General features: G+C 44.6%; 1 protein-coding gene across 1 annotated transcript in view; it reads left to right on the top strand.

Moving 5' to 3' along the window:
* The first annotated feature begins 895 nt into the window (after positions 1–895).
* Positions 896–12,780, top strand: part of LOC137554030 (aldehyde dehydrogenase family 3 member B1-like) — a 29,208-nt gene continuing 17,323 nt past the window's right edge. The window contains exons 1-5 of the mRNA XM_068271479.1: positions 896–963; positions 8,113–8,314; positions 10,317–10,427; positions 10,564–10,684; positions 12,265–12,350. Coding sequence (XP_068127580.1) covers positions 908–963; positions 8,113–8,314; positions 10,317–10,427; positions 10,564–10,684; positions 12,265–12,350 — 576 coding nt within the window. The 5' untranslated portion in view covers positions 896–907. The remainder of the gene's footprint in view (positions 964–8,112; positions 8,315–10,316; positions 10,428–10,563; positions 10,685–12,264; positions 12,351–12,780) is intronic.

Genomic DNA, 12,780 nt, shown 5'->3' with positions numbered 1-12,780 from the left:
AAGCACCACATTTCCAGATATGGTTGCTGTATTCATTTAGGTTCAGATATTTCTCTGTGAAATGTGGAGATGAATACACCATTGACATTCCTAGACATGGAGACTTGTGAGCTGGAAACAATGCAGATGGGATTGAATTGCACTGCTGCACATTGGGCTCTATTCACAATCATTTTCCACATGTGGAAATCCAATTACGGTAAATTTGTGACCAAAATAAGACCATCTTGACATTTACAAAATTTTCCGCATGCATCAAAACTGCGGGAAAAGTTTGCAAATAAAGCCGAAAAATGTACGCAAAAGTAGCTAATTTATGCAAAATCAAAAACACTAATTCACAAAGAAAAAGGGGCGTGTTATTTCTGCCTTAACTACCGATTTTATATCACCTACAAGTACCAGGTGATCTATTACGCTTCCCATTGACATAAATGGAGTCTGAAGCCTAGAGTGCTGTGTTTGGTGGACTTTAAAACTTTTTTTTTTGTAAACATTTTTTTTAATTGTGACTTTTTTCCTGCATGTTTATCGCATGTTTCCCGCCTGATTACACGTTTCCGTCATGCGGAACAGTTTTAGTGAATGCGTAAAAAAATGCGGAAATTACAGCTGGCGGTAATTTTGAGGTAAAAGATCCATTACCGCATGAGTGATTATGAATAGAGCCAAATGTCTTCCTATATGTGAGACAAATTTATGTGCACTGAATGTGAAACTCATTATTGCTGTGCAGAAGCTCATGTCCAGCAGATCTACTATATATTAGCTTGGTTTTAACTGGAAACATGAACTTAGCTACTTTCTCCTTTGTTTGCCTGTAGACTTTTCATAAAAATTCCAACCATAGCCATGTTTTTTAGGTCATAGTAGCGGAGTGGCTGTATGGAAAAGTAGGCAAAGGACCATGGATAATACAAAGGCTTCTCCCTCACCTGCACGGTGGTTTAAGGTTTTACGAAGGTAAGTTTACTGGTGAAACTAGGCTTTATTTATTTTCATGTGCGTGCTTTTGTCTTTTGTTTTTCATGAAAGTGTTGTGTTTTTGGGTAAGGTCCTTTTCCTCCGCTTTAGGCCTCCTTTCCATGAACTGTTGATAGGCAGTGAAATGCCTCTCAAACTCTCAACTGCTCACTGCTGCCTGGTAACTGCCTGTTGCTGCATAATAACTGCTTACTTCTGCCTGATAACTGCTTGCTGAGCACACAGCTCAACAGTTTGTGGAAAGGAGGCCTTATTATGCCTTTTTTATTTATTTATTTATTTATTTTGCTATCTTACTACCACTCCAGTTTAGCATTTACCTGTATTTCTTTTTCTGTCTCCTACTCCAGACTCTTGGGTCCTTTCAAACTGCATGTGTTGTGTTGCGTTGCAATGAATAGTATAATTGCATTACGTAAATTGCAATGTTATGTTCACGTGTGTGTGTGTGTTAGTGGCTGATTCTGTCAGAATGATGCACAACATAGTTCTATACACTGCATGCTTCACAGCCGTGCTTTTAACACTTGATGCGATTTTTCAACGCCGTTGCTGAATCTCGCATAGGTGGTGCATTGCAGTGCAGCAAGTAGTGTTACATTGTGGCCGTTATGCCGCACCACTATGAACGCAGCCTTAAGGTGGCCACACACGATACAATAAAATGATCCGATTTTACGGCAATTCGATAAAAACGATCGGATCTCCCGAAAAAAAATCTAAAGCTTTTTTTCATTCAACTGAAAAATCCGATCGGATTTCCCGTTTTTTTTTTTCCATTTTTATCTATCCGGAATGCCAGATATTTTTCTTCAATTTTTCTAAAGATTGTATGGTGTGTGTGTTTGTCAATTTATTAATATACACACCCAAGCAATTTTCTCAGTTTCCAATCATTTTTATCATATTTGGGGAAAAAACTGAACATAGGTGTGTGATACATTGGTCATATTTTTGAAATATTACAATCAGTGAGAAAAATGTATTGCAATTTTTAAATTGAACAGATATTTAAAAAAATTGTGTGGTGTGTGGCCACCTTTAGGGTTAATAATACAGGTCTATAAATCATTTGAAATGTTCTCCCTGATAACTAATCCTCCCTGATTACTAATTTAAAGTGAACCTAAAGCCGATAAAAAAAAAAGAGATTAACTCACCTGGGGCTTCCCTCAGCCCCCTGCAGCCGATCGGTGCCCTCGCAGCCCCGCTCTGACACTCCAGGACCCGCCGGCGAGCACTTCCGATCTCGCCGTCACCGGCCGACAGGCATGGGAACGCGAGTGATCGCGTTCCCAGCCTGTATATCGCCCCCCTATGCTGCTATTGCGACCAGGCCGCAATAGCAGCATAAGGGGCGATATACAGGCTGGGAACGCGAACAATTACTCGCGTTCCCATGCCTGTCGGCCAGTGACGGCGAAACCGGAAGTGCCCGCCGGCGGGTCCTGGAGCGTCAGAGCGGGGCTGCGAGGGCACCGATCGGCTGCAGGGGGCTGAGGGAAGCCCCAGGTGAGTTAATCTCTTTTTTTTTTTTTTTTATCGGCTTTTTTTTTTTAATCGGCTTTAGGTTCACTTTAATGGGAACCTAAACTGAGAGGGATATGGATGTTTCCTTTTAAACAACACCAGTTGCTTGGCAGTTCTGCTGAACTCTTTGGATGTAGTAGTGTTTGAATTACACACCTGAAACAAGCATGCAGCTAATCCAGTCTTCAGTCAGAGCACCTGATCTGCATGCTTGTTGTGTGGCTGAAAGTATTAAAGAGACACAGGATCAGCAGGAGAGTCAGGCAACTGGTATTATTTTAAAGGGAAGGTTCAAGGACGCCTTGAAAAAAATAAAAATCCATATCCACTTACCTGGGGCTTCCTCCAGCCCGTGGCAGGCAGGAGGTGCCCTCGCCGCCGCTCCAGAGGCTCCCGGGCGTCTTCGGTGGCCGACCCGACCTGGCCAGGCCGGCTGCCAGGTCGGGCTCTTCTGCGCTCCAAGGACGGGCTCTTCTGCGTCCCACGCGGGCGCGCTGACGTCATCAGACGTCCGCCGGGCTGTACTGCGCAGGCGCAGAACTACTGCGCCTGCGCAGTACAGCCCGGAGGACGTCCGATGACGTCAGCGCGCCCGCGTGGGACGCAGAAGAGCCCGTCCTTGGAGCGCAGAAGAGCCCGACCTGGCAGCCGGCCTGGCCAGGTCGGGTCGGCCACCGAAGACGCCCGGGAGCCTCTGGAGCGGCGGCGAGGGCACCTCCTGCCTGCCACGGGCTGGAGGAAGCCCCAGGTAAGTGGATATGGATTTTTATTTTTTTCAAGGCGTCCCTGAACCTTCCCTTTAAAGGGAAGGTTCAGGGAGGGTGGGTAAAAAATGAAAATCAATTTCCACTTACCTGGGGCTTCCTCCAGCCCGTGGCAGGCAGGAGGTGCCCTCGCCGCCGCTCTGCAGGCTCCCGGTGGTCTCCGGTGGCGCGCCCGACCTGGCCAGGCCGGCTGCCAGGTCGGGCTCTTCTGCGCTCCAAGGCCCGGAACTTCTGCGTCCCACGCCGGCGCGCTGATGTCATCGGACGTCCTCCGGGCTCTACTGCGCAGGCGCAGTAGTTCTGCGCCTGCGCAGTAGAGCCCGGAGGACGTCCGATGACGTCAGCGCGCCGGCGTGGGACGCAGAAGTTCCGGGCCTTGGAGCGCAGAAGAGCCCGACCTGGCAGCCGGCCAGGTCGGGCGCGCCACCGGAGACCACCGGGAGCCTGCGGAGCGGCGGCGAGGGCACCTCCTGCCTGCCACGGGCTGGAGGAAGCCCCAGGTAAGTGGAAATTGATTTTCATTTTTTACCCACCCTCCCTGAACCTTCCCTTTAAGGCTACTTGCACACTAAGATGTTGCGTTGGGTGCCACGTTAAGGTCTCATAACGTGCACCTAACGCGACGCCTGGTGCTCTTCGTTGTGGACGTCAGAGTGAACCGCGTTGTGCAGCTCACTCTGGCTTCCGTGATGCCGTGATGCGCACTCTTGGACGCATGCAGCATCACGTAGTCCCGCCGGCCAATCACCGCACAGAGCGGCCGCTCCAGGAAGTAAACACTGCACATCACAACATGCAGTGAATATTAATTAGCCATGTGCCTGGCCGCTCTCTGCTCCTCCCCAACATGACTGCGCATGTGCAGACAGTCTAATGCGGCTTAAGCCGCTCTAACGCCGTAGCATGCTGCACATTCTTAAGAACGTGCAGCGTTACATGTAACGCAACGTGGGCTGTGTGAACAGCCCACTTGTGCTACATTGCTGTGCGTTGGGGGAGCGTTACAGGCTGCACTAACGTGCGCCTGTAACGTCCCTGTGTGGAAGCAGCCTAAAAGGAAAAATCCATATCCTTCTCAGTTTAGGTTCCCTTGGTCATAAATCTTTTTATGTGGCTGTGAAAACATTGCAAATAGCGTAGAACAGGTAAGTTCTATATGTCATCATTACTTTTGTATGAGTGCTGAAAAATACATTGCAACAGCATATGCCATTGAGATAGTTCAATGTACAAAGTTTTAACTTCGATTTATAGCCCTTAATACCAAAATAAATAAGTACTGGCATATGGGACTCTAGGGTAAATCCTCTTTATGAATATATATGTATGTGTTTCTTATCTACTACTATGCTAAATGTCTTTAAAGCCAAAATATTAAGGGCTCGTTCCCACTATCGCGAATCTGCATGCGTCCAACGCATGCAGATCCGCACATGTAATGCAAGTGGATGGGCCTGTTTCCACTGTAGCGTTGTTGAGGTGCGTTTTTTTCAGCGTGAAAAAAAAGCACAAAAGAGCCAACGATTTCGCCTGCGTCGGGAATCCGTGCGAATCGCCGCTAATGTATTTAATAGTAAAAACGCATGCGTTTGTTACATGCGTTTTTACCCGCGATTTCGCGTGCGATTTCGCACCTTTTTCAATTTTATTTAGCCCTGGCAGTGTCATGGTTAATTTCGCATGGCACCCTGCCATGCGAAATCGCAGGCGAAATCGCGGGTAAAAACGCATGTGGAAACGCATCCGCATGCGTTTTTACAAGCGTCGGAATGCGGCCGAAATCGCGTCGCAACAGTGGAAACAAGCCCTAAGAGGAACTATCAGAAATAGTATTTAGTGAGGCTCTGTGTATACACATTTCTTCAGGTAGGGCTGGTGCACACCAGAGCGGTTTTGAAGCGTTTTTTTAAAACACTTGCAGGGGGAAAACCTCTTGGCTAATGAAAGTGAATGGGTTGGTGCACACCAGAGTGGCTCGTTTTTTTCCACAAACGCAAACTTGGGGGCAGCAGCGTTTTGTAGATTTCTGAGGCGTTTCTGCCTCAATGTTAAAGTATAGGAAAGTGGAAAAACGCTAGATCAGAGCATTTTCCAGGCGTTTGTTACAGAAGCTGTTCAGTAACAGCTTTACTGTAACAATATTTGAAATGTGCTACACAAAAACGTTCCAAAAAACACTATGCATGTTTAGAAAACATGCCTAGAGTCGCTCTGAAATCTGCTTCAAAATCCTCTAGCGTTTTGCAGATCTGCTAGAGGTTTTTGGTGTGCACTAGGCCTTAGGCCACACACACACACACACACACACACACACCAGACCATAGTCTTTTGAAAATGAAAGATCACAGACCAATCTTACCACCCTTCATGTAGTATGAGAGCCATGCCTACACAGTCTTTTCTACGGAGCTGAACTCCCCATCAGAAAAAAAAAATCTTTGCAAGATGCTGCACACACGGATCTGTACAGACACAAAAGATCAGTATCTGCAAAAGATCTGTTCCTGCCAAGAATCCATTCCTGCAAATTGCAATGATAGTCTATGAGATCTGCAGATCATCATACACACATGATTTAACTGACATTCATCTGAAGATCAGATCCACCAGGATGGATTTTCAGATCTGCGGATGATTGCTTGATCTGCAGATGAATGTCAGTTAAATCATGTGTGTATGATGATCTGCAGATCTCGTAGACTATCATTGCAATTTGCAGGAATGGATTCTTGGCAGGAACAAATCTTTTTCAGATACTGATCTTTTGTCTCTGTACAGATCCGTGTGTGCAGCATCTTGCAAAGATTTTTTTTTTCTGATGGGGAGTTCAGCTCCATAGAAAAGACTGTGTAGAGTATGGCTCTCATACTACATGAAGGGTGGTAAGATTGGTCTGTGATCTTTCATTTTCCAAAGACCATAGTCTGATGTGTGTATGAGCCTTTAGTCTAACTCAGCCTTTCTCAACCTTTCTACCCTGGAGGAACCCTGCAAATAATTTTTGGATCTCAAGGAACCCCTGCAAACTTTTTTTTTTTTTTTTTTATCTTGAGGAACCCCTGCATTTTATTTTTTCAGGAGGCATGGACTTTAAAAGTAGGTGAGGCTGTTAAAGGGAACTTTAACTGAGAGTGATCTGGATGTTTCCTTTTAAACAATACCAGTTGCCTGGCAGTCCTGCTGATCTCTAGCTGCAGTAGTGGCTGATTGACACACCCAAAACAAGCATGCAGCTAATCTAGTCTGACTTCAGTCAGAGCACCTGATCTGCATGCTTGTTGAGGGGCTGTGGCTAAACGTATTAGAGACACGGGATCAGCAGGGGAGTCAGGCAACTGGTATTATTTTAAAAGGAAAAATCCACATCCTTCTCGGTTTAGGTTCCCTTTAATTCCACTACCTCCAATTACACTGACACTCATTATACTGTGCTCATTATTATTCTGACCCCCAATTTAGTGCTCCTTTTTACAGTACCCCCTATTATAATGTGCTCTATTATACTTCCCTCACGATGGGGTAGTATGCCAAGGAACCCCTTCAGAGTCCTCAATGAACCCTGGTTGTTGTGAAAGCCTGCTCTAACTAATGAAATTACTGAAATACTAGTGCTATGCATATGACCCTGTCAGTGCACTATTCCGCAGAGTCATAGGAATCTAGTTTTTGGTGTTTCGATGCAAGGGGATGGGATACCAAGATATCTAAGGCTATAATTGCTAGGTAATTCCCTGTGGTGTTGATCCAGGGATTATATCTGATTGCCATCTGGAGTTGAGAAAGAGATTTTTTTTTTTTTTTTCCATTTTAGGGTTTCCTATGTATCAGAAAAGGATTAAGGCCTCTTTCCCACTAAGATGTTGCGTTAGATGCGACGTTAAGGTCGCATAACGTGCCCCTAACACAACGCATGGTGGTGTTGAAGTTGGACGTCAGATTGAGCAGCGTTAGGCGGCTCTTGATGCGTACTTTTTGACGCATGCGGACCACGTGGTCCCACCAGCCAATCGCCGCACAAAGCAGCCGCTCCAGGAAGTAAACACTGCACGTCACACAGTGCAGTAAATATTAATTAGCCATGTGGCTGGCCGCAATAGCGGACTCTCCCCTCCTCCTCCAACATTACTGAGCATGTGCAAACAGTCTAACGCGGCTTAGCCGTGTATAACGTACTGCATGCAGTACTTTCACATAACGTGTAGCGTTACAATGTAACGCAACGTGGGCACTGTGAACAGCCCATTGATTTTTCATTGCTGTGCGTTGGGCTGCGTTACAGGCTGCTCTAATGTGCGCCTGTAACGTCCCACTGTGAAAGCAGCCTAAAATGAAATGGGGACATAGGCAAGAAAGCAGTTTTTGCCCACCATTTATGGCCACCTGGCTTTTTGTAATAGGATTTGGTGGAGGATAGCACCCATTAGGCCCTTAGATCTTCTGCAGACCCTAGGCAGCTGCTTAGGTTTAGCTTGTGGATGATCCAGCTCTGCTCTGGATTATGTGAGGTGCACCTTATTTTCTGGTTGAACTCAATGGAAGTATTTTTTTCTATTTTTTAACCCAACTATGTAGTATTCCTAATGCACAGGTATGTGTTGTGGGATACCGTAGATGATGCTACCCATCATAGGGGGTACTTGGGGGGGAAAAACATCTTCCAAAGGTACATGCTGTAATATTGTTGATTAAACAATGATTGAAGGGGAATGCACTATGCAGGGCTCTTCCAACTGTCTTGAAATGATGCAGTATGGGTATTACAATTTCAACAAGACCAAATAATCACATGAAGTTTATTTCTGTAAACAGTTTCTTGTCTTTGTTTGTATCCCAGGACAGTAACTAGCGAAAGTCAGACTAGGAAATTTTCAACCTCATCTCTGTATGAAGAAACCCTGAAAAAGACTAGAGAGGCATTTTCTTCTGGAAAAACCAAGCCCTACTCGTTCAGGATTCAGCAGTTACAAGCCATACTGCAGATGCTGGAAAGCCATGAAGAGGAGTTTGTTATGGCGCTGGAGAAAGATATGCACAAGGTCCGTTTTCATTCCTTTATACTGTACTCCTTTTAAAATTTGATCTAGGATGCGATTTATGCGCAGTTCTTACTTTGAGCCATATAACGGGCATTTTTTAGCTGTTTTAGAGTGGCCATTAACAAACACCGCAGTAATTGATTGGAAACAATTGGTCTTGCCCATTAATGGCCGAATTCCCGCTAACCAACTCGTTCAGATCGATAAGATCAATCCGGAAAACGGATCAATCCCATTAATGTAATCAAATTGGTCATCGGTAATTCATCCATTAATGGGCACAACCAATTGTTTCCGAACGCTTTTTGCCAGTATTGGTATTGGCCATCTTAACAGGGCAGGGCACTTTTATCTGTAACTTTTACATATCATTTTGCATGGGTTTGTTGTGGTCAGCAGGGTGTAAGCTCTTGACCTGCACAATTTTTCCAGACCAGCAGATGCATTTCCAGGACTTCAAACATCACACCGAACCACCAGAGTGGATACTGCACTGTCTTATCTGGCTCTGTGGACCAAGCCTTATGAATTGTTGAATAAGAAAATGCCTGTGTTTTCCCCTAAGCACTGTATCTTGTAATTTCAGCTGTAATTTTTGTAACGAGGAAGTACAATTGATAAAATCTGGTTCCTTTTGGCAAAATATGGTGTGCTCTACTACCTTCATGTTGTTGTTGTTTTCCATCAAGTCACATATTGCTTTTCTTAAAAATAAAGCCGCTTAGCTGTAGTGACCACCTGCAGGGCACATTCTCACAGGCAGTTTAAAGTGGTGTGTCCACCCATCTATTGTGGTCAGGTCATGCATCTGCTAGGCACTCTCAGGCAACTACAGGGGTTCATCACAGGTGGTTGGCACCCTTTCCCTGGATGATCAACTGAGCATGTAAGTCGCCCACTCGACATGACACGATGCAATTTTCTGCTGCAGCTCGGTAACCACATTATGAGCCAGTCACTGTCACAAGTGTGGCTACATACAATGACCTTTTATTGCACCAGATGATACTCATTCCCTGGCAGATCAACTACTACTGGATTTATATTTCAGCTTTGAACCAGTCATATCACAAACTGTCCCTCACATTCTCTCAATTCAAATATTAAAGAGGAAATCCAGTGAAAATTATGTAATAAAGTGCTTAATTTTTACAATGATTATGCATAAATGATTTAGTCAGTGTTTGCCCATTGTAAAATCTTTCCTTTCCCTGATTTACATTCTGACATTTATCACATAGCGACAGCTTTACTGCTGGCAGGTGATGTCACTAGAAGGAGATGCTGCTTGCTTTTTTGGCAGTTGGAAACAGCTGTTATTTCCCACAATGCAACAAGGCTCCCACAGTGTGATGTCAGGATCTCAGAGTTATGAAGACTGACATCACTGTGGGAGGGGTTTCACCACAATAGCAGCTAAACAGAGCCCTCTGATGATCAGTTTGAGAAAATAAATTCTCATGGGAAAGGGGGTATCGGCTACTGACTGGGATGAAGTTCAATTCTTGGTTATGATTTCTCTTTAAAGCGGACCCAAACCAAACAATTTTTTTTAATACAAAATATTTAGTTGCACTACTCTGACACATACAAAGATAAATAAACACTCCTTCAAGCCTATGAGCATTTCAGTGCATGATTTTCACCCTTCTCTTTCCATAACTAGGGTTATACTGGGGGCAGCCATTAGCAATTCCTCCATTGCCGGACACCACCTACTCCAGCATTTTTCCGGATTCTATCACGGCAATATAAAAGGAAGGGAGGGGTTCCTCCAATAAATGTAAAATATTTTATATTTGTCATCATGCAGCTGAAAAAGGCTGCATATTTATTATTATAATTTAGAAAATAGATTTTATTCCTGAAATCTTGTATTTTTAATTTGGGTCCACTTTAAGCAACTTCCGGAGAAGTGAGTTTTGTTTAAAATCTGTCATGTAAAATATAGTCATAGAAATATGGTAGCTGTGCATCTTCAACCAACACTCCTCTTTTATAGCCCAGGTTTGAAACCGTTTTATCAGAAATCACAATGGTAAAAAATGAGGCTATTAATGCAATTAACAACTTGGAAAAGTGGATGAAGCCAAAACCGATGCAGAAGAGTTTGGTATGTACTGTATATTTTTATCTTTGACAAGTGCAACATTATTTGTTTCTGAATATCTGAGCACAATCTGGTATTTACAGAGAGTAATTGTAAATATGTGTTTTCTTCTTCCACCTCATTTCCATCCCCCTGCTAGACTACCATTGTAGACAGCTGCTATATACAGAAGGAACCAGTAGGTGTTGTTTTTATTATTGCTGGATGGAGCTTACCAGTGCAGCTTTGTCTTATACCCATGGTTGGTGCAGTGGCTGCAGGTAGGTGCATTGACATCCGTAGCTTTCATATAAATGTTTGTACTACTGCTTTTTTTTTTTTTTTTTTTTTTTTTTTTTTTCCCCCTGTAGACCAGCTAGATTTGTTCATAATTGCAATAAGCGACTTCATATCACCTGGCTGTTGGTGCTTACACCCTGTGGCCCACCACTCAACAAGTTTGCAATCAAATGAAACGAGGGAAGCACTCTTGCTTGGCAATATACCATATATTTTACACAAATGCACTCAAATGTTTTTGGGCTCTTCACCCTTTCTCAGCAGCACTGGGAGGGTTTGCACTGGCTTTGTGGATAGAGGGAAGGGCTGGCTGCCACAGCACCTTTCTGACTACCTTATGTGGGTGACAGTGGCGGCACCAGGGGGGTGCTTTGGGGTGCTGAAGCGCCCCCTAAAATTCTCCAAGCACCCCCCAGCGTGAACTGACTTTCGGCATCTAATAGACGCCGTGTCAGTTTACCGGCAGCAGCAGCCCGCAGCTCCGGCAGCGGAAGAGCAGGGCTACGGTAAAATGGCATCCAAAGCCCTGTTCTGGAGACTGAGCCTGCAGTGCAGGGCTTCGGGCACCATTTTTCCCGTAGCCCTGCTCTCAGCGCGGGAGTTTCAGTTGCTGGCTGCAGAGGATCGTGGGAGCTGCGTGCCGGACGGAGGCCGGGACAGGAGGTCTGCTGCTGCAGGTGAGTAAATGTTTTTCTTTAATTTATATTAGCAGGTGTACTGGTCAGGTCTGCCACATAATTGCACGTATTTTCTGCTCAAATCCGCCACATGATTGCACGTATTTTCTGGTCAAATCTGCTCACATTGTGTATTTTCTTGAGAAAACCTGCACGGTTATGTGAATTTTCTGGGAAAGGGTCACGAAAACTTAGGCTCACTGTCTTTTTGTGTTGCACTTTTAAAGGGAACCCGAGGTGAGAATAATATTGAGGCTGCCATATTTATCTCCTTTTAAGTAATACCAGTTGCCTGGCTGCTGTGCTGATCCTCTGCCTCTAATTCTTTTAACCATAGACCCTGAACAAGCATACAGCAGGTCAGGGGTTACTGATAATACTGTCAGAACTGACAAGATTAGCTGCATGCTTGTTTCTGGTGTAATTCAGTTCACTATGGCAGCCAAATAGATCAGCAGGGCTGCCAGGCAACTAGTATTGTTTAAAAAGAAATATGGCAGCCTCCATATCACTCTCACCTCGGGTTCACTTTAATTTACAGTTAGCTCCGCCCTCATCCGGTCATGGCCACGCACATTTCTTAGGTTATGGCCACACCCATTTTTTGCCTTGGCGCATTTCGCACCCCGTGGGTCATCAGCTACCCCAGAAATTGGTCCAGCACCTGCATAGCACCCCCCCAAAAAAAACCTGGAGCCGCCACTGGTGGGTGATGAAGGGATAGTGGGAGGAGTGAATTTGAATAGCTGACTGTCATCTTCACAGGAGTCCAAGACATACAGGACTTAGCTAGCCAGGTACTCTGAGCATATCTGTAGAAGTGGTTATATAAAATAGTAATGATGATGTATAAATTTTACACTCTTCTTAACTCCCATGTTTAGGTAACTGTGTTTTGGTAAAACTCTCAGAAAACTGTCCACATACAGCAGACTTGCTGCACATGCTTCTCCCTAAATACACGGATAATGTAAGTGCAAACCTGGCTATATGAATAGTTGTACTCAATCATTGTACTTGTACATGCTAATATGAGAACTCCCAAATGCACTGCAACCACGTTTTGTCCAGGCAGATGTCCTTGAGGGCTAAGGGTCCTTTTACACTTAAAGGACCATTCCAGCAAAAAAAGTAAGGATTTAAAATCTGACAGAACTGACAGGTTTTGGACTAGTTCATCTCCTCATAGGCGATTCTCAGGGTTTTCTTTTGACTTCAAGAGCATTTCCTGGTTATCATTTGCTAAGTCTAACTGCCAAAATGGTGTGCAAGTGATTAGGGAGGTTGGCTGGTAGCTTACTGTTTTGGCCATTCAACTGCTGTTCAGGAAATGATCTGAAAACAAAGAAAACCCTGGGAAGTCCAAAAACCTGTCAGTTCTGTCAGATTTTAATTGCTTG

This window comes from Hyperolius riggenbachi, chromosome 1, assembly GCF_040937935.1.
Source record: "Hyperolius riggenbachi isolate aHypRig1 chromosome 1, aHypRig1.pri, whole genome shotgun sequence".
Classification (NCBI taxonomy): domain Eukaryota; kingdom Metazoa; phylum Chordata; class Amphibia; order Anura; family Hyperoliidae; genus Hyperolius; species Hyperolius riggenbachi.
This window is presented reverse-complemented; position numbering and strand designations above follow the sequence as displayed.